This window comes from Pipistrellus kuhlii, unplaced genomic scaffold (genome assembly GCF_014108245.1).
Source record: "Pipistrellus kuhlii isolate mPipKuh1 unplaced genomic scaffold, mPipKuh1.p scaffold_m20_p_1, whole genome shotgun sequence".
NCBI lineage: Eukaryota > Metazoa > Chordata > Mammalia > Chiroptera > Vespertilionidae > Pipistrellus > Pipistrellus kuhlii.
In genome coordinates this window covers 185,159,276-185,179,730 of record NW_023425404.1, presented here as the reverse complement: position 1 = coordinate 185,179,730, position 20,455 = coordinate 185,159,276, and the positions used below count along the sequence as shown (strand labels likewise).

Below are 20,455 nucleotides of genomic sequence, written 5' to 3'. Positions count from 1 at the left end.
GCGAAGTTGATGGGATGCCATGGATTCAGGGAAGCTGTGGGATAATCTAGGAACATAGCAAATCCTGACCCACTGATCACTCAGAGATGAAGCAACAACCCCTCAACTGCACAAGGAAACAGACACCGGACAGGGTGTGTGACTTGCCTCGAGTCACAAAAGGTAGTGTGGCAAGGCTAAGGTTTGGACACAGAGTGCTGGGCTTTCTGGCTAGAGTGCATCCTCTTCCTCCTCAGAGGCGGCATTTGTGGGCAGTAAAGGGGGTCATGGTGTCTCCATGCTGTCCTCAAAAAAAAAAAAAAAAAAAAAAAAATAAGGCAGCCAAAACCGGTTTGGCTCAGTGGATAGAGCGTCAGCCTGTGGACTGAAGGATCCCGGGTTCGATTCTGGTCAAGGGCGTGTACCTTGGTTGCAGGCACATCCCCAGTAGGAGGTGAAAAAGAGGCAGCTGGTCGATGATTCTCTCTCATCGATGTTTCTAGCTCTCTATCCCTCTTCCTTCCTCTCTGTAAAAAAAAAAAAAAAAAAAAAAAAAAAAGGAAAAAGGCAAGGAGGAGCAAAGCAAGAGATACCGCAGGCTAGTGGTTCCCACTTCCTATTCCCCTTTTAATTGTGTTAAAAGCACATAATATAAAAATGTACCATCTTACACAAATAATTTACACTTATTTTTAAGTGTACAGTTCAGTCGTGTTAAGTATCTCCACATTGTTGTACAAGAGAAGTTTTTCATCTGGCAGCACTGAAAGGCTATACGGTACTCACTCAATACTACCCCCTCTCCCCCCCCCCCCCCCCCCCACCTCCTCTGACCTAAGGAACCACCTTTCTGCTCTGTTTAGATGATTTTGATGACTTCGGATATTTCAACTGAGTGGAATCTACAGTATTTGTCCTTTTCCCCAACACTTTCTTATCTGTGTCTTACACTGTTAACACCCTCCCATTAGAAACATCTCCAGTTACAGCCGAATCTTGGGTGGGGATACACGCGGAGCTGGGAAAAGCCCTCTAGAAATTCTGGTGCTATTCCTCCATCCCAAGAATGTGCCCTCCTTGCTGAGAATCACCACCGTGGACGGAAAGAGAGCCCCCCCAAAATCACAGGCGGCAGAGTGGAATCAGGCACAAGATTTATTGAGCACCCAGTACTATTTGTGCAGAGTACCGGGCAAAACACTGAAGGAAACACAGTGGAGGTTTAGCAGCTACCGTCACTGGCCTCATGAATATTACGTTTTAACCGAATGGAGGAGGCACTTGCTAAGCACACACAAACCTGTGTAACTAACCACACAGATGCACTAGCTGTGCACTCATCACTACACGTTTACATGAGAGATCACCGCAGTAACTAGGGCGAGGAAGCCACTGGGACACATGGTTTAACAAGATCAAAGACACATTCAAGTTGTAACTTACCACTCTGTGGATGAGTGGGAGCTACCAGAAGACACTAGAAAATACCAGCAACTGGTGAGTCTATTGACTCTACTGGTTATTGTACTTCAAATTCCAATTGACAATCCACTTGGCATGAAATAAAGGCAGTTGACACAACAAAATACTAGCACAGATTTATGTGGGGTTTTTTTTGTGTGTGTGTGTGTGTTTATTTTATTTTAAGAGCCCTAGCTGTTTTGCTCAGTGGTTAGAGCATCGCCCAGCAGACTGAAGGGTCTCAGGCTCGATTCCAGTCATGGGCATGTACCTCTGTTGAAGGCCAGGTCCCCGGCCCTCAGGTGCATGTGGGAGGTAACCCATTAATTTGCTAAACATCGATGTATATCTCTCTGTCTCTCCCCTCCCATTCTCTCTAAAAAGTCAATGGGAAAAATATCCTCAGGTGAGGATTAACAAAAAATAAATAAATTTAACAGTAAAATCAGTCTGTTGATACTACCATTCCCAAAGGTCAGGCACAGGTTCTGAAAGTTAATAGTCGTCTTCTTCTTCTTCTTCTTCTTCTTCTTCTTCTTCTTCTTTTTAAAAAAAAGCTTTTACTATGTGAAAGACCTTCCAAGAAATTTAGTGAAGAGAGCTATTTTATTGGCCTATATCTGGGAACTCTTGTTTATATCTTTATGTGAGTCAAAACTTACTTGATAGGAATGTGTTTAGTGCATGGGACATGGGTACTCTCACCAAAAAGTATTTTATCTGTAATTAGAATTTAATCAGACATCTTGTATTTTTAGTTGCTAAACATAGCAACCTATTTTTAGGTTACTACACCGCAGTACATTCCAGAGGTTCCCAAGAATGGGGGCCTCACTTATTTTCATTTATATGCTAACACTGTCAGAGGGGAAGGCTTCTTCTAGTAGAAAAATTGTAGCTTTTGTCGGATTTACTCAAATATTACAGACATTTGCAATTTCTTTCTCCTTTTATCATTACCATGTTAGCAGTTGAATCTTTACTTTGAAATCTTTGAGATGACTGGTCATGAATATTAACATTATATTGCAGTTTGAGGAAAAGAAAAAAAAAACCAACATCTGACTTGAAAAGTCTCCTATAATAAATAATTATGTCCTCAAACTTCTTGTCCCTTAGTATGTGACTATCCTCTCACCCCCCAAAAAATGGTGACACTCCTATCTTCTTAAATTAGACAATGTCCCTACCCCCATTCATTATCCCTTCTTGCCATTCTCCTTTTTTTCTCTCTTCCACAGTGATTTTTTTTTTTCAATAATCGAAACCATTGGCCCTTATGTGCTATGAAGTAACATGTCAGGCCCCATGAAAAGAAGAAAAAGGAAAAAAGGAAAAAAAGCTCACTTCTTAAATGCATGGAACCATGGAAGCTATAGCTTGCTTTGTCTTTTGTTTTGTTTTGTTTTACCTACGCTAGCATGTAAACTTGTTTTAGTTAAAAATGCCTGTGTTAATTTATTTAAGAAGACAGGACAATGTTGCTCCCACCCCCCAAAAGACAGAAGTACTAGTAGGCTGGATTGACACAGTCTATTCAAGAAAGGCATTTCTGGTTATCTAAATGTAGAGCTCACATCTTTATCTTTTGAGATTTGTAAATTGGAGGCGAGAGATTTCAACACTGATGTTGCAAAGACGTCATGATCACATGAAACTCCAACAGAAATGGAAAACTATAACACTGCTGAATTCCAGCCTCCACATACTTTTTTTTTAAAACACACCAAAGAATATACTTATATGTAAAGAACACATATATTCAGTTTACACATGTACGTAAAATCAATACAATTATTAGCCGATGGGTAGATTGCACTTAACGGCATAGACAGCTTCGACGTTCAAAAGCTCTTTTGTTAACTGAGTCCAAGGATGCCAGTTTCTATTCTGGGCCCGACTACACGTGTTTCCACGACGGGCCAGGTACACTGACCGACTGTATAATTCCCCTTTGTAACCTGGAGGTCTTTCTGGAACAGAGGAAGTGCCAGATGAGTAAGAAACATTAATTTGAGGCAAAGGAGCCACGGGGCTTTATGTCGCCGTATGAAAGTGGAGCGAAGCAATAGACAGCGTTAACGTGGGAAAAAATGCCTTCTGGCACTTACTCTTCCTTGTTGTAGGGTGCCGTTTGATCCACCGGCTTGGCCTGGTGTCTTCTGTCCGTTTGGGAAATAGGAATTCCAAACTCCATCTTGGGGACAGTGTCCTGTGCTGCTCTGATGATGGCACACGCTCACGTTGCTGCGGGCCCTGGACGGACCTCCAGAAGGTAAAGCCAAGCTGCTCTCTTCCTACAGAAAACAGCAGGGGAGGGACTGCTCCCTCTTCCCCTCGGTGGTCACCATGAGGGGTTGACTAGAGAATACACATGAGAAATGGACTCCCCAGGGCAAAACAGCCGCCCGGACTCCGCATCAGCAGAAACAGAGTCCAGAAGTGTGTCGCCAGGAGGGAGAGCCCACCCTCGATGGCCTAGAACCTTCTAAAGCTCAGGAGGGCCCCTGTCCCTGCACCTCCTCTCCCCCAGGTGGAACCTGTGCTGGGCAATCACGTTGGCAGCATGAACCCTGCTGGACTCAGTGCCCCGCCTGCTGAGGTTTCCTGCGGAGGATGTTAGGGAAAATGCCTCGAACTCAGGAAAACAAGCCAGGGCCCGTCCCCAACCAGGAGGGAGGAGGAAGAGCAGCCATGGCGAGTTCCCCCTGGAAGGGAGCCTCTCTTCTCCCCCTTTTCATCCCTGCTTTCTCCTCCTCTCCCTTCCCCAGCACCCCTGCTGCCTCCACCCTCAGGGGGCATTGCCCCCCATGTGGCTGTAGGAGTACCTGGACAGAGACGCCCCCATGGTCATGCCCTCCTCCTCCCCCGGCTCTCCCCGCGGCCCCGGGGGCCCGGGGTGCGGGCAGCAGGGGAAGGTGGCCAGGAAGCCCAGGCGGAAGCGCTTGTTCATGAAGCAGTAGATGATGGGGTTGACGCAGGAGGACGTGTAGCTCAGCAGGAGGATGAAGGAGATGGGCGTCCCGGAGAGCTGGCGCTCGGCCGAGGCGGGGTCGAAGGCGCGCCAGGCGTTGGCACTGAAGATGGGCATCCAGCACAGGAAGAAGAGCGCCACGATGACCATGAGCATGCGGATCACCCGCTTCTTGGCCAGCAGGTTGGTGGCGGAGCTGCTGCTGCGGATGCGGCTGGCCCCGCGGCCGCTGGCGATGGACAGGCGCTGCAGCTCCAGCTGCCGGCGGGGCTGAGGCCGCTGCAGGTAGCAGCCGTCGCTGTCCTCGTACCTCCCGCCGCCGCTGCCCGTGCTCGCCTTCCTCTCTGCGTGGGCAAGGGCACCGCTTATTATTTTTTTAAAATTTAAATTTAATTTATTTTTTATTGATTATGGTATCACATAATTGCCCTCATCCCCCCATTCCCATCCCAAACCTCTCCCCACATATGCCCCCACCCCCCTGTTGTCCATGGCCACTGATTATCCCCATATGCATGCACACAAGTCCTCTGGACACCGCTTATTGCTCAGGACGGGCCATGCCGCCCAGCGGCCGAGCACCCCCTCCAAGTAGGGGGCCGTCAAACATGAACGGAAGGATGGGGCAGGCCACATGGGGCAGCATTGACCTTACTACCGTTTCCTACCGATGAGAAGCTACTTAAAGCTAATAAAACAACGTGTGCAATATGTGACACGCGTAATATACAAAATAAAACAGCATTTTATATGTGTAAATTATAAGGCTTAAAAATCACCGGGCCTTGCCGAAACTGGTTTGGCTCAGTAGATAGAGCATCGGCCTGTGGACTGAAAGGTCCCAGGTTTGATTCCGGTCAAGGGCATGTACCTTGGTTGGGGGCACATCCCCAGTAGGGGGTGTGCAAGAGGCAGCTGATCCATGATTCTCTCTCATTGGTGTTTCTAACTCTCTGTCCCTCTCTCTGGCATGGCTCAGTGGTTGAGCATCGACCTAGGAACCAGTAGGTTGGATTCCTGGTCAGGGCACATGCCTGGGTTGTGGGCTCAGTCCCCGGTGGGGAGTGTGCAGGAGGCAGCCATCAGTGATTCTCTCCTCATTGATGTTTCTATCTCTTTCCCCCTCTCCCTTCCTCTCTGAAGTCAATAAAAATATATTTTAAAAAATGATGGAAGAATGAATATTCACACTCTTGTCCTTCTTCCCCTGCCTTCTTGGTGGAAAGGTTGCTGCTCACTTGCTAAGCCTCCAGACCACATTTACATGAGGAATCTGGACGGTGAGCAGCAAGCAACAAACACCAAAGAGGCTGGAGAGACCAAGTTATACGCTTGGGAAAGATGGAGGCGAAGAGTTATGACAGCAAAGGTGTCGGTTGAATTCCAGGGGGCAGTGGGCTGTAATGGATGGGGACGGGGGAGGCTTGGTGGCGATTGCAATGGGACAGTGAAGGGAGGGGACAGGCTGGGGGGCTAGCATTACAATGAACGTCAGCAGCTGAAGGGTGTCCATTTGAATACAACATTACAGAGAGTCTGGGCACGCCGGCCCTCGGCTTCCCATTGGGGTCTGTGTGTATTAATTAGCTCATGTTATTCCACTCGGCCACCTTGGGAGAGGAGTGATTTCTCTGTTGCTCAGAGGAGGAGCCAGAGATGCTTGCTCTCGAGACTGTGCCTCATGCCACAGTCTGACGGCACTTTTTTTTTTTTTTTTAATATATATAATATATTTTATTGATTTTTTTACAGAGAGGAAGAGAGGGATAGAGAGTTAGAAACATCTATGAGAGAGAAACATCTATTAGCTGCCTCTTGTACACCCCTCACTGGGGATGTGCCCGCAACCAAGGTACATGCCCTTGACCGAAATCGAACCTGGGACCCTTCAGTCCACAGGCTGATGCTCTATCCACTGAGCCAAACCGGTTTTGGCCAGTCTGACAGCACTTGTGAAAAACCCCATCAGACCACGGGGGTGTCTAGTTACGTGACAGAAACCACGCTGTGTGATCTTTTGGCATAAACAGACAGCTAAGAGACAGTTACCTCGAGCAGACTTCTTCTGGCTAGCATCAAATTTTATTCCTTGGTAGAGTTCCAAAGAGATTAATCCATATGCCACCATCATCACAATTCCAGGAATCAGAAAGAGGATGAGCAACAGGAACGTGTGCCTAATGAAATAAAAAGAAAACCAATAACCGGCAGTCCAGTATTCCCAGCGCAGATGGGACAGAATCAATAAGGTACATCTCCCTTCAAACTGGTTGGAGCAAACAAGGTCGTTACCATCATTTCCTATCCTTGGAAATTCCATGTCTGGAGGGTCAGGCATCTGAAGTTATTTGCTTCTTTTCTTTTTTTTCTGATCAAGTCTCTTATGAAGGATTTGTTAAATTGAAAATGTTTTGTGCCTGAGACAAGTCTACATATAAAATGAGAGCTTAAGAAAAAAAAATATGTGAATTTTATTTTAATAAAGCAATCATCAAAAGAAAAAAAAATGAAAACAAAACCAACAACAACAAATAAAACAAACCCCAAGAGCTTACATTCATTGAGGAATTATTAAACGTGCTACACATTAGGGTAAGCATTTTCTTAGCTATTATTACATTTAACTCCCATCATAATCTTTGAGGTAGGGAGTATTGTAAAGCCTCATTTACAGTCAGGAAACTGAGACTTAAGTAACTTGTCCAGAGTCACACAGCCAGTGGGAAAGGTGGGATTCGAACCCAAGCAACATGATTCTATAACCTGTGCTCTTAGGCCTAGCACTATGCCATCTGCTGGCTAGTAAGTAACCACCAGCACAGGTAGGAATGGTGGCAAGCCTGCTTTGTTTTGCAAAATATGACTTTCTGGTTGGCTGTGGCGCTCTGGCATGGGGTGTGCCCACTCGGGTGCCTGATGGGCAGAGCTGTGCTTTCTCCAAACACATCTGCTTCCTGAATGTCACGGCCTCCTCTTTTATGAGCCTGGCCCCTCAGTCACTGCAGCCTGGCATGTGGAAGGTTACGTAATGAGGCCATAAAATTGTCAGAGGCTCCGGGTGGCTGGGCCATTTCTCATTTCAACTGGACATGTTTTGATAAGATTTCTTTTCATGTCCCTCTCATTTGCAACACAATGCTTGTGTGTGTGTGTGTGTGTGTGTGTGTGTGTGTATTACTGAGTTGAAATGGGAAGAAAAAAAAAAAAGGAAGCAGATTATCTCAGTTCTGAGCATTTTTAAATGTCTAGCTCCCTGCTTGTAAAGCATGCTTTGAATTAGTAAACACAATACACTGCATTTGTGTAGCCTTTTGAAAGATATTTAATGACATCTTTATACACACTTATGCGCTCTTATTGGAATCTTACAGCCACCCGATGAGGTAGATAAAAATAATCTGTATCATGAAACCCTGGAAGAGATAAAGAACTTCTGTCTCAGAGAGCTTACGTAAACTTGTGCAGCATCACCCCGCGAAGAAACAGGCTTGAAATCTTGCCTTTTTATTTTCAGCCAAGTGCTCTGCGCAAGTATCATCACTGCAGCTCTGAGAAAACCACACGGGGCCCAAGACTCATCCTCACTCCATCTTCAATTCTTAGAGAATCATAGCCGCCCCGCCATCAAGCCCGAACCCCCACCAGACGATCCGGGAACACACTGCCCAGTGGACAAGCACCGAGGCTCCGTCTCAGCTCGGCTCAGGACCGAACAGTCTACTTAACCTCTCTGCGTCTCAGTTTCCTCATCTGTGAAATGGGGGCAATAACAGTACCTAGGTTTTGAGAAGGTTAATGGAATGAACATGCACATGTCATTTAAACAGAGCACTGAGTGTCTGCTATCACTATTGTCCTAGAAAGAGGTCAGGATGATTCTTCTCCAAAGGTTTACAGGAAACTGACCATCCGGGCACTCTGGACAATACATCCGGGTTTTTATAAGAACGTCCATCATTGCACCAAACAAACGGGCACCTGGGGATCTTACCAGAACTGCTGCATCACGTCGCTTGGCAGCAGGAAGCGGCACATGTTCGCCGTCTGGTTGTTGTTTTTGGTAAAAGGCACCAAGTTGCTATAAACCGGGTACGGAGTCATGATGGTGAAGGAGAGGCACCAGGTGGCAGCGATCACCTTCAGAGCGTGGGATTTCGTCTGCCAGACCCGGGACTGCAGGGGTTTGCAGATCGCACGGTACCTCTCCAGAGAGATGGCGACCAGGTTGAAAGTGGATACACTCACAGACGTGCCTGGGGAGGGACAAAGCGGTCGGTTTGGTCGGCTCTGAAATCCTAAGCTTATTTGCACATTCGCTTACGCATAACTGCTCTGCACGGGTTTGCTATCAAAGGAAATTGCTCCAAGGGTAAAGCAATCTTATATGTGTGTGTGTGTGTGTGTGTGTGTGTGTGTATATATTTTTTTTTTAAATGGTTTATTCCCAGCTTTGTTCCAAATAGAATTGAAGGAAGCAAGCAAAGAAATGTATGTGCAAACGTCTTATTGCCAATGCTCAGATAAGTACATCGGACCTTGATTACAATCTCACTTTTTCTCAGGATGACTGTGCTCATTAATTAATAATTAATTCCTACGCCATATAGGAAACTTGGGAGTAACCCACAGAAAAGCTCTCATTTTGAGCACCATCTGCCTAGTTAAGTTGACCTTATCACCCAGATTCTCAAGGACTGTGACCCCAAAAGGTCACTGAGCTAAAGGCATTAAAACTTTCTGAAAATTTCTAATACAGACTAGTTATAAGAGTGAGACATTCTAAACTTCAAAATGTAGCTTGTTGAAAAAAAACAAAACAAACCCACCCATAATAAAAAAGGTGAAGAGGAAAAATTCCATCCTGTAACTACAGGTTAGTCTGCATGGAAGTCTAGCATCTTCCTTCTCGTTCTTCTTGTTTTTCTGCATTTTGTAGAATAAGTATGTAATATCACTGAGCAAGACATCAAAATGTCTCATTTAAGATGATGTACGGAAGTAGAGTCAAAGAAGCTTAATTTCCCTTAACTTTGGTGTTTTGTGTGTGTCTGCTTATTCTACTGTTGTTTCCCCTTAGAGTTCCCTTAATTCTTCATCTGTGGATTCTGTCAAACCTTCTGATTATATCTCACAGTGATATATTACACCTAAGACTTCATCTGAATTTGGGAGCAAAAGTTCTTAGCCTGGGGACATAAATTATTCATCTGAGGCCCTATGTATAAAAATGTTCTTTTTCTAGGGAGAATATGCATCATATTTCTTAGAGACTTAAAGAAAACTGCAGTCCCAAAACCATGAAATAAAAACTCATGTCCTGAAATTGGCCTTTCTGTACTTCCCTGGACCCTAAGGAGGCGATGGCATTTGGAGTGAGAGGCAAGGCCAAACTCCTGGGCATGATGGGGCCACAGCGACTGTAGACCCTCCCTCAGGCAAGCTCTCCCCTTTGACTACAGAGTAGGAGCTGGATGCCTGTTGGCTGCCAGCAATAGCGTTGAAGAGAACTCAAAACGAAGATTTGAAGAGATGGAAATCAGAAGTCCAACAAAACCATTACACTATTGCAAGCACTTGCAGCATTATCTTGCTTCTCACTTTATGTTTAAACACATTATTGACTGAGGCGAAAGTCACATAACATAAAATTATGTTATGTGGCATTTTTAGATTTCCTTTCTCGTATTCTGGCTGAAGATTCTTAAATAACATTATCATAAGCTTAAAGGGCCATGGAATGCTGGTTATCATTGTTGCTTCATCGTTTAACAAGGATCCTTTTCCTTTGCACCTGTTTTTATTTTCGAGGACTTCGGCACCCACGGATACTTTCCTGGGCATTGTCTGTGACATGCAGGTCAGGAATTCCTCATCCTCTCCGGAGTGCTGGGTCCCGCTTCCTCAATGGGGAGAAACCAAGGTTTTTAAAGCTTCCCCATCATTGAAAACTGTCCATTTCCCGCCTCTCCTCTTCCTCCAAACTAGTGCTCAGAACAGGCCAGGGACAAGGCAGTTGTGCAGACAAGGGAACGGAGAGACACATCTCTGTGCAGCTCCGGGAGAGCCACAGCAGCCAGCAGTGTGCTCATTCACCGCCCGGGTCCCTGCTGACCTGGGTTCAAATCCCAGCTCTGCGGCATACCACCTGTGTGTCCTTGGGCCCATTATTAACCTCTCCGTGCCTCTGCTCCCCCCTCTGGGAGTCTGAAAATTAACTGTGCTTAGGGTGTTTGGTTTGTAAAATGAGATAATGAGAGTAAAAGCACTTAGCATAACACCAGGTGCATAAAAACACATTAGCTCTTGTGATTTCTATTCTCCTCCTCCCCATCAACATCTCGATTGGCACAGGCATGGAGCCACATATCTCGGGGTGGACTTCGGAACCCCACAGCCGGCCAGGAGCGAATTCAGCTCTTCCTGCAGGGGTGGAGGCTGTTCTCTCTGGGGGAACGGTCTGGGAAGTGAGTCCTGAGCAGGGCACCCGGCACTCTGATGCCCGGGCTTTCAAACAGCCCCGGTTCCCTGGCAAAGTCAGAGCAGCAACGGGAAGGCTCCCCAAGCCCCCTCCTCACCACCCCAAACCATGACTGGGGCTGGGGAGAGCTCGGGCTCCAATCAACAGCTTCCAGAACGTGAGCGAGCAGCTTGCACCCCTTTTTCTAACAGAAACAAGCGAAACGAACCTCTTCCGTGGCTTCTTATCCACTCATTCCACTATGAGAAAACAGACCTCTGAAATGCATGCCCTGGAGGGACTTCTGGGGAGCTGTTGTGAGCCCCAAGCCATCCTAAAGCCGGCACCTGTGACCTCGCCCAGAGCCCACAGCCCCGCACAGCCAGCTGTTTGGTCTTTCCCACTCAGCAGGGCTCCTCCGCGGAGGCTGTCCAGGGTTTGGGGTTTGGGAAGGTCTGGGGGCCCCCTGAGGGGTCTTGGCCAAGCGCCAGAGACAGCCCTGCCTGCTGCCACTCACCCATGAAGTAGGCGGTGGTCTTGCAGACGGCGCTGCCGAAGATGAAGTCCTTGAGCAGGTTGGGGATGAGGTTGAAAGGCATGCAGAAGAGGCAGAGCATGAGGTCGCTGACGGCCAGCGACAGCAGGAAGATGTTGGTGACGGTCCTCATCCGCTTGTTGCGGATCAGCACGGTGATGACCAGGGTGTTCCCCAGCACGCTGAGCAGGAAGATCAGGGAGTACAGGAGGATCTGCACGGCCGGCTGCCACTCTGCGGAGGGGCGCGGGCACCAGCCCAGCCGGAGGGAGAGGTGGAGGGGACGAGGGCAGCATGTTAAAACCTCAGCACGTGAAGCCAATGCTTATTTCCCCCTGATCCCCCCCACCACACACACACACACACACACACACACACACACACACACACATACACACACACACACACAGGGCTGTGATCAATTACCCAGCCATCCCCATGCTGACAATATTCTGCAGAGACAACCTGGGGAGCGTGGTGGGGGAAGGAGGGAGGGGAGGCGAGCAGAGGGATTCTGCTGCTTCTGAAAGGTTGGTTTGTGCAGGGATCGCCGGGGGAACCACTTTTTTTCTTAAGGACAAAGCTCCCCAGGGAGAAGGGACGGCTTTCTTTCTGAGCCGCTGAGCGTTAATCACTTCTCTGCCCCGGATTCGCCCCGAGAAAAGGGGACAGCTGGCTCGTGACAGCACCTTTTCTGCTAGGCTTGTAAGTTGGAGCGTCTACACTCGCTCGCTCGCTCGCTCGCACTGCCTTTCTGCTCCCCTCCAGCGCCTCCTCCAACTGCTTTTCTGCTTTTGTTCCCCCAAGTCCCGCCGTTAATCCCCTCTCTCCTGACGGAGGGCAACAGAGAGTGTCTGACTCCCTCCTGCCTTCTGATCTCTTCGCCAAACTTCTGCCCAGACGGCTTTTGGGGTCCTGCCCTCCCTGCCAGCCTCGCCTCGTGCTGATCTCCCCCTCTCCTTGGGAGTTTTCTGAATCAGAAGGGTGGCCTCGGCCGCCGCCTACCTTTGGGCGGATGGGGCCGGTCCAGGCAGAAGAGCGTGTCGTTCTCGATGGCCAGTTCGCAGGGCGGAGTGATGTTGCTCCCATTCACGAGGAGGCTGTCCACCGCCTCCATCCTCGCCTGCTGCTCTCCACCCGGTGCTGGTGAGCCGGTGCACTGCTCCCCGCCACTCACTCCTCTGCGGCCCCCAGCGTCTCCCAGAGGCGGCCTGCCGTGGAGGGGCCGGGAGGGAGGGTCCCCCAGGTGCGGGCTTTTCCAGCCATTCCTCCAGGAGACTCGGGCTCACTCTGCTCGGGCCCGCTGGGCAAGCATGGGCACTGCTGTCTTGGAAAAGGCAGCCAATGCAAGCCAAGCCCGCTCCACCTTCCAGGCCCACCCCTCCCCTCCCGCCCCAGGGCCAGCCCTGGGGCCCTGAGCGGAGTCTGGCCTGGAGTTAATCCTTCCCCAAATGCAGCTGCTTTTACACACACATGCACGCACACGTGGACACACACACACACACACACACACACACACACACACACACACACACGCTCCCCCAGTCCCTGTGGTCTCTGCATAGGAACCTGTCACCATCCCAGACCTGGGCAGAATGAGACCCAAACTGGCCGTGTGAGACAGGAACAATTAACAGGGTAACAGATATGATAATGCAGACCATCGGGACTAAAGGCCACGGAGGGGCTGTGCTTCTGCCTCCTTATAGAAAAGCAATTAGTGCCTTTTTAGCTCTGGAACCATGCCCAGCAATGTGTGTGCCTACAACTGCCGGCTGGTTGTTACGTTGTTACCAGCCACGGTGTTATTTCTGTGGTCTCTGCCCTTGTTAACCAAAAGAAGGGGGTAGGTTTGAATAGGGGTTCCTGGAACCATATTACAAAAAAAGAAAAAAAAACTGCAAGATTTCTCATTCTTTTATTCACGGATGTGCTGGTTCATTCATTCAGCACATATTCATTGAGAGTCACCATTCTCTGGGCACTTTTCTAGGCCCGTAAGCAAACAGTGAACAGGATTATTTCAGATAGGGAAGCAAAGCAGGAAGACGCGATGGGGAGGAATGGGCTGAGGGTGCTGATTTAGAGGGAGTGGTCAGGAAGGATCTGGGAGGAGAGAACCAGGATCGGAGACCTGGTGGCGAGGAGCAAGGAGCTGGTGGAAACACGGAGGGAGCATCTGCGAGGCAGGAGGAGCAGGAAGTGCAAAGGCCCTGAGGTGGGAATGAGCTCAGCTTGTTTGAGGAAGGGATGGAAGCAGGAGTGAATGAGGGTCACACAGGGGAAGGGGAGGTGAGAGAGGGAGGTGGACTGGGAGGTCTGGATTTTCTAGGAAGCTCTGTGGTTTTTGAAAGCCCCTTGAAGCCCCTCACACAGAGGGCTCCTCAGTTTAGCCCTCTGGGAAAGCAGGCAACAGCAGGACACTTTTTTTTTTTAATAAATATATTTTCTTGATTTTTTTACAGAGAGGAAGGGAGAAGGATAGAGAGCTAGAAACATCGATGAGAGAGAAACATTGACCAGCTGCCTCCTGCACACCCCTCTCCCCCACTGGGGATGTGCCCGCAACCAAGGTACATGCCCTTGACTGGAATCGAACCTAGGACCTTCCAGTCCGCTGAGCCAAACCAGTTTTGGCATGACCCCTGTTTTTGACATCTGCTTGGTTGGGCTGAAACTTGGTCCATTGGATAGATACCTCTTATGTACTGACAACCTCTCAGTCCACAGAGCTGCACGATCTTGCTGAATCCCTGCTGAACACAGATGAGCTCAATGAGACATCTTTGCCATCAAGGCTCAGATGTGGGGCTGGGAAGACAGTGGCACCTCTTTTCTTTGAAACCATGACTATCTCATGTTTCAGGCACTTTGTCGTGGACACCAGGAGTGGAAGGAACATTGGAGAAGCAAGCAGTAGCTATTAAGAGGTTTTGGTGTTAGACCTGTGATCAAATCCTTGTCACATTGGGTACCTGCTGGACACTAGGCAAATTTCTTTTTTTTTTTTAATTTATTTTTTAATTGATTTCAAAATGGAAGAGAGAGGGAGAGATAGAAACATTAATGATGAGAGAGAATCACTGATCGGCTGCCTCCTGTACACTGCATAGAAATATTAATGAGAGAATCACTGATCAGCTGCCTCCTGTACACTGCACACTGCACAATGGTGATCAAACCTCCAACCCGGACATGTACTCTGACCAGGAATTGAACCATGACCTTCTGGTTCATAGGTCAATGCTCAGCTACTGAGCCATGCTGGCTGGGTAGGCAGGTTTCTTAGCCTCTCTAAGATTCATTTCCTTCTTCTGTCAAATGGGGAAGAAAATGACTTCATAGATGTTTGTTATGGAGATTGACTGTTGCCTCGAGGCACTACCTGACAGTGGTGTTCAGTAAAGCACAGGTAGTATTTTAGCCATCTAATAATCACTATTATTTATTTTATGCACAAGGACACTGAGACTTAGCGTGGCCCTGAGGTTTGCTGGAGAGAACCATCAATGGATGCCCCCAAGTGGGAGTGGACCCGGCAGCCCATCCTCACACCACTTCCTGTAGCATGAAGGTTCTTCATTATCCTAGTGCCCTGCAGCCAGGATTCCTGTCTCTGCGCCTCCTCCCAGCCACCTGCCCCTCACCCTGCTGGCTGGCTCTCCCCAGGGTGTGGATGGAGACGACCCGCCCTCTCTGAGGGGACAGAGTGCAGAACATTCAGGTACAGATAAATACCATCCCCTTGCCAGTCCCAGGGGCTGGCTGCCCCGAGTGCTGCCCCTGGGCAGATGGTGTCTCCCTCGGAGGGTCATCCAGCCTGCTGCCCCCATAGCTGGGGGGAGCCGGCTGCTGCGTCCAAGGCAGAGGTGCAGAGAGCGCTGCTTGACCCGCCCTGGCCTGAAGCCGAGCCCGATTTGGGACCAGCTTCTTCCTCCCCTTCTCTCCTCCCCTCATCCCTTCCTCTCTCTCTCCCTCCCTTTCCTCCCTCCACATTCCCATTCCATTCTATGGGTCAGTGGGCCGGCCTGGGGGTTAGGAGGGCAGGTGCTAGAGGTTTTGTAAACTCACAAGGAGTGAATGTGGCACATCTGAGTGCTATCTGCACCGCCAGGTGAGTGGTGGTTAAAGAATGTGAGTTCCAGGCTCCCCTCCCAGAGGCCCAGAGTCTGCACTCTTACCCTGCCTCCCTGGGGATTCCGGCGGGGATGGGGTGGGGTGGGGGGGTGGAGCTTCCTGTGATCACAGGGCCAGGAAGTTCCTTGCAAGGCTGATGAGGGTGGGCACAGGTGTCAGACTGCAGGAACCCAAGCCTGGTCTTCACCTCCAGCTGTGGGACAGGAACAAATCACTTCCCCTTTCTGCCTCAGAGCGCTCAGCTAAACAAAGTCACACAGGAGGCCCTAGCCAGATTGGCTCAGTGGATAGAGCATTGACCTACGACCAAAGGGTCCTGGGTTCCATTCCGGTCAAGGGCAAGTACCATCTCTTTCAGGCTTCTTCCCAGTCGGGGCTCATGCATGAGGCAACCTATAGACGTGTTTCTCTCACATCAATATTTCTCTGTCTTTCCCTCTCTCTTCCACTCTCTCTAAAAATCAATGGAGAAATATCCTCAAGGGAGGATTAAAAAAAACAAAAAGCTACACGGGGAGAGAGCACTTACTAGTAGAACAACACTTGGAACATAGCCCTGGACACTCACCTACTATTAGTGCATTATGATTAATTCTAGGGATGCTCTATAATATCTATAATAATAAAAGCGTAATATGCCAATTAGGCCAGACAACAACCTCCTGGACGAAGCCAGGGCTGCCGGGGAAGCCCGGGTCCCAAGTGCCAGACAGAAGCCAGTGCCAGCAGCCAGGGGAAAGGAAGGCCTACTCTTGCATGAATTTCATGCATCGGGCCTCTGGTACATGCATAAAGAACAAAACATTAGGAGGGCCCATACTTGCTTGCTTGTTACATCCTTTTATAACTCTGCTGCATTGGGGTTTTTCCTGGCCCACTCTGGATTTTTCACTCTGAGTTTCTAAGCCAGGGTTACCATAGATTTAAACTAAAAAAGAGAGAATTCCAAGGAGAGTTGTGAAGGCTTTTAAGAGACGAGGTGACGCATTCCCCAGGGGGGTAGCCCTCATCTCATTCCCCAGCACACACTTACTAGATGCCTTCTAAGTGCCAGGCATGGTGCCAGGTGTGGAGGGTAAGCCTTGAGCAAAGTAGATGGAAATTCTCAGTCCACCCCAGGAGACAGGCAATAAATAGACTAGTTGAAATGAAAGGGCCCCTCTTACCTCGAATCCTATCCTCTGATTGGGCACCGTTCCTGGCAAATTGATAAGTTACTAAAGGGTGTTGAAATGGTGCAAGTGCCGCCTCTCACTCCCAGACACACAGTGCTGGGCCCAGTGTGAGCCTGGGTGCCTCCTCCAGTCTCTGGGTGTTGGGGACTCCCTTCTGGGAACTACTGCCCCAGGAGGACAGAACACAAGCAATCTCGGTGGGGTCCCGGCTAAGGAAATCTGTAGCTGCTCCCCAAACCATTCTCCATTTTATCACCTACAAGATCCATATGTATTTTTTTACTCATTAAAACATGAATCATAAGTGTAACTATAACACAAATTTCAGGGCTCTACCTGATTTATATTTTTAAAACTATATTTTTTATTGATTGCAGACTGGAAGGGAGAGAGAGGAAGAGAGAGACAGAAACATTAATGATGAGAGGGAATCATTGACTGGCTGCCTCCCGTATGCCCTCCACTGGGGATTGAGCCTGCAACCCGGGCACATGCCCCTGACTGGAATCGAACCTGGGACCCCTCAGTCCACAGATAGACACTCTATCCACTGAGCCAAACCAGCTAGGGCTTTAATTTCATTTTTAAATTACAGTTGATATTCAGTGTGATTTTGTGTTAGCTTCAGCATAGTGGTTAGATAATCATACACTTGACAAAGTGTTTCCCCTGGTATTTCCAGTGCCCCTGGCACCATACAGAGTTATCACAGTATAACGGACTGTATTCCCTACACTGTCATTTTATCTCCAGGACTGTTCCGTAACTACCAATCTGTCCTTCTGAATCCCTTCACCTTTCTCATCCAGGCCCTGAGCCCCCTCCTCTCTTTCAGCCATTAGTCTGTTCTCTGCGTCGGTTTTGTGTATTTTGTTCTTTAGCTTCCACGTATGAGTGACATCATACTCTATTAGCCTTTCTCTGCCTGACTTATTCCACTCAGCATAATACCTTCTAGGTCCATTCACGCTGCACGTGACCTGTTTCTACGGTGGTGCCACTTTCAGAGAAACGCAGTCCAGAAGCCAGAGGGAGTTAATGGGACATCGCACATCGCAGGGCAGCCTGACATTTTAAAAAATTCTCCTCGGCAATTCCCCCCCTGCCGCCAGACTGCCCCTCTCTAAGCTCCTTTCTCCTCATTCTCCTCCCAGACCCACCCACACTGCGGATGCCTGCATTTCCTCTTTGCCTTCTCTAACCCCCTCAGACTTCTGGAACGGACCGGCTGGATTTCCCTGCCTCCTGCCCTGTGCTGGCCACGCCGGGTTACTCTGGAGCGGGACATGCTGAGGTCCATGCCCCTGTGCCCCACAGAGGACTGGGTGCGACTGCCCCCCGGAGTTCTCCTACTGGCTACTGAAAAGAACACAAACGAACATTAGTTTCCATGTACAAAACAGTACTGAATACCAATTGTAACTGAAAAATAAAACTAAAAAAAATAAGTCAGGTGGAGCTCTGAAATGGGTGCTATCTTTACACTGACTTACTTTTCTTCATTTCAAAAAGGATTTGTGCTGACCTGTGATTCATGTTATAATGAGAAAAAAATACATATCGATCTTGTAGGTGTTTTTGAGCAATTGTTTCTTAAGATGGCTGTCCTTTTTTTTTTTTGAGAAATTATAATAGATTATTTCTGAATAATAATTAATAATAATAATAATAATAATAATAACACCCCTCCTTGCTACAGAGGAAGCTAAGCTCCATATCTGTCTGACAAGGCTGTCACTTAGCAAACCCCAGCTGGGTTCACACAGGTAGCTTTGTGTCTCTCAGTCTCCATTGCCTCACCTGGGAAATGGGCTAACAGGGGTAACACCCACCTCAGAGGGCTGCTGGGACATCACGAGTGTAAAGCACCCAGTTGGGCTCACTAAGTGATGATGATGATGATCATGGTGATGAAGATGAATTTATTATGTTTCATGTTGATAGGAACATTAAAATTTTCCTCAATACCAATGCTTCAAAATAACATTTATTAACTAGAGGCCCGGTGCACTAGATTCGTGCACTCGGAGGTGGGGAGGAGTCCCTCAGTCTGGCTTGCACCTTCTTGCAGTTTGGAAACCCTCAGGCCAGCAGTGGGACATCCTTAGCACTGCCGCGGAGGCTGCACTTGCCAGCCATGAGTCCTCTGGCTGAGCAGCACTCTCCCTGTGGGAGCACACTGACCACTAGGGGGCAGCTCCTGCATTGAGCATCTGCCCCTGGTGGTCAGTGCACATCATAGTGACTGGTTGTTCTGCTGTTCAGTTGATTTGCATATTAGTCTTTTATTGTATAGGATGGTTTGATGAATATTCTTCCAGCCTTTTCCTCTGAACACATATTTTTAAAAAGCAAATTTGGAATCATATTCTATATATAATATTCACTTCACAACTTTTTGAAAATATATTTTTAAGTTAATTTTTCTTTCAAAATGAGATGTATGGCTTCAGTAGCATTCTGGGGAAAAAATGTTTATTTTTTTAAACAGAAGAAAGTAAAAGCCTTTATAACCCCACCATTCAGAGAATTTAAAATGTGTTTGACATGCTTACTCTTTTTTATACTCTTTTTTTTTTTTTTTTTTTTTTTTTGGCTAGGCATTATTTCATCATCACATTTAAGTATCTTTCTATCACATTAGTGATGTCTATTATTCCACTAAGAATTATTCCAATTCTTATTGGATTTCTTCAGATAAATACCCAAAAGTGGAATTGCTGAGTTATTCTTTGTCTCTTGTTATAGTCTTTGTTTTAAAGTCTATTTTGTCTGGTATAAGTATTGCTACCCTAGTTTTGCTTGTTTGATTGTTTCCATTTTCATGAAATATTTTTTTTCCATTCCTTGACATTCATTTTGTTTGTGTCTTTGCATCTGAAGTGAGTCTCTTGTAGACAGCATATGTAAGGGTCTTGTTTTGTTTTCCATTTAGCCACTGTATGTCTTTTGATTGGAACATTTAATCTATTTGCATTTAAAGTAATTATTGATAGATATGTATTTATTGCCATTTTTTTATTCATCTTTCTCATCTTTTTCTTCCTAAATTAAGACCCATTAATATTTCTTATAATACTGGTTTGCTGGTGATGAACTCCTTTAGTTTTTTTGTTTGTTTTTGTCTGGGAAACTCTTTAATCTGCCCTTCAATTCTAAATGATAGCTTTGCTGGGTAGAGTAATCATGGCTGTAGGTCACAGTCCATGGAAAGAACACTGTTTCCATACATCAACACAGTGGTCAGTTTGTGGGCATCAGCGTGCTGAGGTGGGAATTGAGCACCCAGATGGCTCCATGTGAGCCAGAACCTCCTGTGAAAAGAGTTCCACCAGCTCTGCTCCTCAAACTCCATCCAAAAGCCCTCCTGGCTCTCCATCTCCCTGCTGTCCTGTTGCACACCCCCACCCAACACTTTCTCCTCCCTAGGTTAAAGGACAAAATTCCCAAGAACTTCTTGGTGGGTGGTGGAGAGGTCTGGATCTCACCTCTGCCAGCCAAGAGGCGGACGACATCATCATCATCATTATCATCATTCAGCAATGTGCTCCGATTAGGCCAGGAAGAGGCTGCTGCACACTGTTAGGTCACTAAAGACCTGAGGTTCACATGCCTGGAGGTGTGGGGAGCCAGCAACACTGTTCTTACGGGAACCTTTGAGAGGGTTGTGCCCAGCTGGCATCTGTTCCACCCACGTGTCCACTTGCTATTTTGGGAAATTAACAGTTCCCGAGTCC

At 47.8% G+C, this 20,455-nt stretch overlaps 1 protein-coding gene across 1 annotated transcript; it reads right to left on the bottom strand.

Moving 5' to 3' along the window:
- Positions 1–3,876: 3,876 nt before the first annotated feature.
- CCKAR (cholecystokinin A receptor) lies at positions 3,877–12,836 on the bottom strand. Its single transcript, XM_036419041.2, has 5 exons — positions 12,412–12,836; positions 11,389–11,640; positions 8,406–8,667; positions 6,464–6,591; positions 3,877–4,758 (listed from the first exon to the last, which is right to left on the bottom strand). Exons 1-5 carry the CDS (start codon positions 12,521–12,523, stop codon positions 4,232–4,234), a joined length of 1,281 nt encoding a protein of 426 aa, XP_036274934.1. The 5' UTR covers positions 12,524–12,836; the 3' UTR covers positions 3,877–4,231.
- Positions 12,837–20,455: the final 7,619 nt, after the last annotated feature.

Excerpts from the sequence above, each read along its gene's own strand:
- CCKAR (XM_036419041.2), bottom strand. The coding sequence starts at position 12,523 with ATGGAGGCGGTGGACAGCCTCCTCGTGAATGGGAGCAACATCACTCCG. Across the intron at positions 11,641-12,411 it reads CCGGCCCCATCCGCCCAAAG|AGTGGCAGCCGGCCGTGCAG; the intron begins GTAGGCGGCGGC and ends GCCCCTCCGCAG. Across the intron at positions 6,592-8,405 it reads GACGTGATGCAGCAGTTCTG|GCACACGTTCCTGTTGCTCA; the intron begins GTAAGATCCCCA and ends TTATTTCATTAG.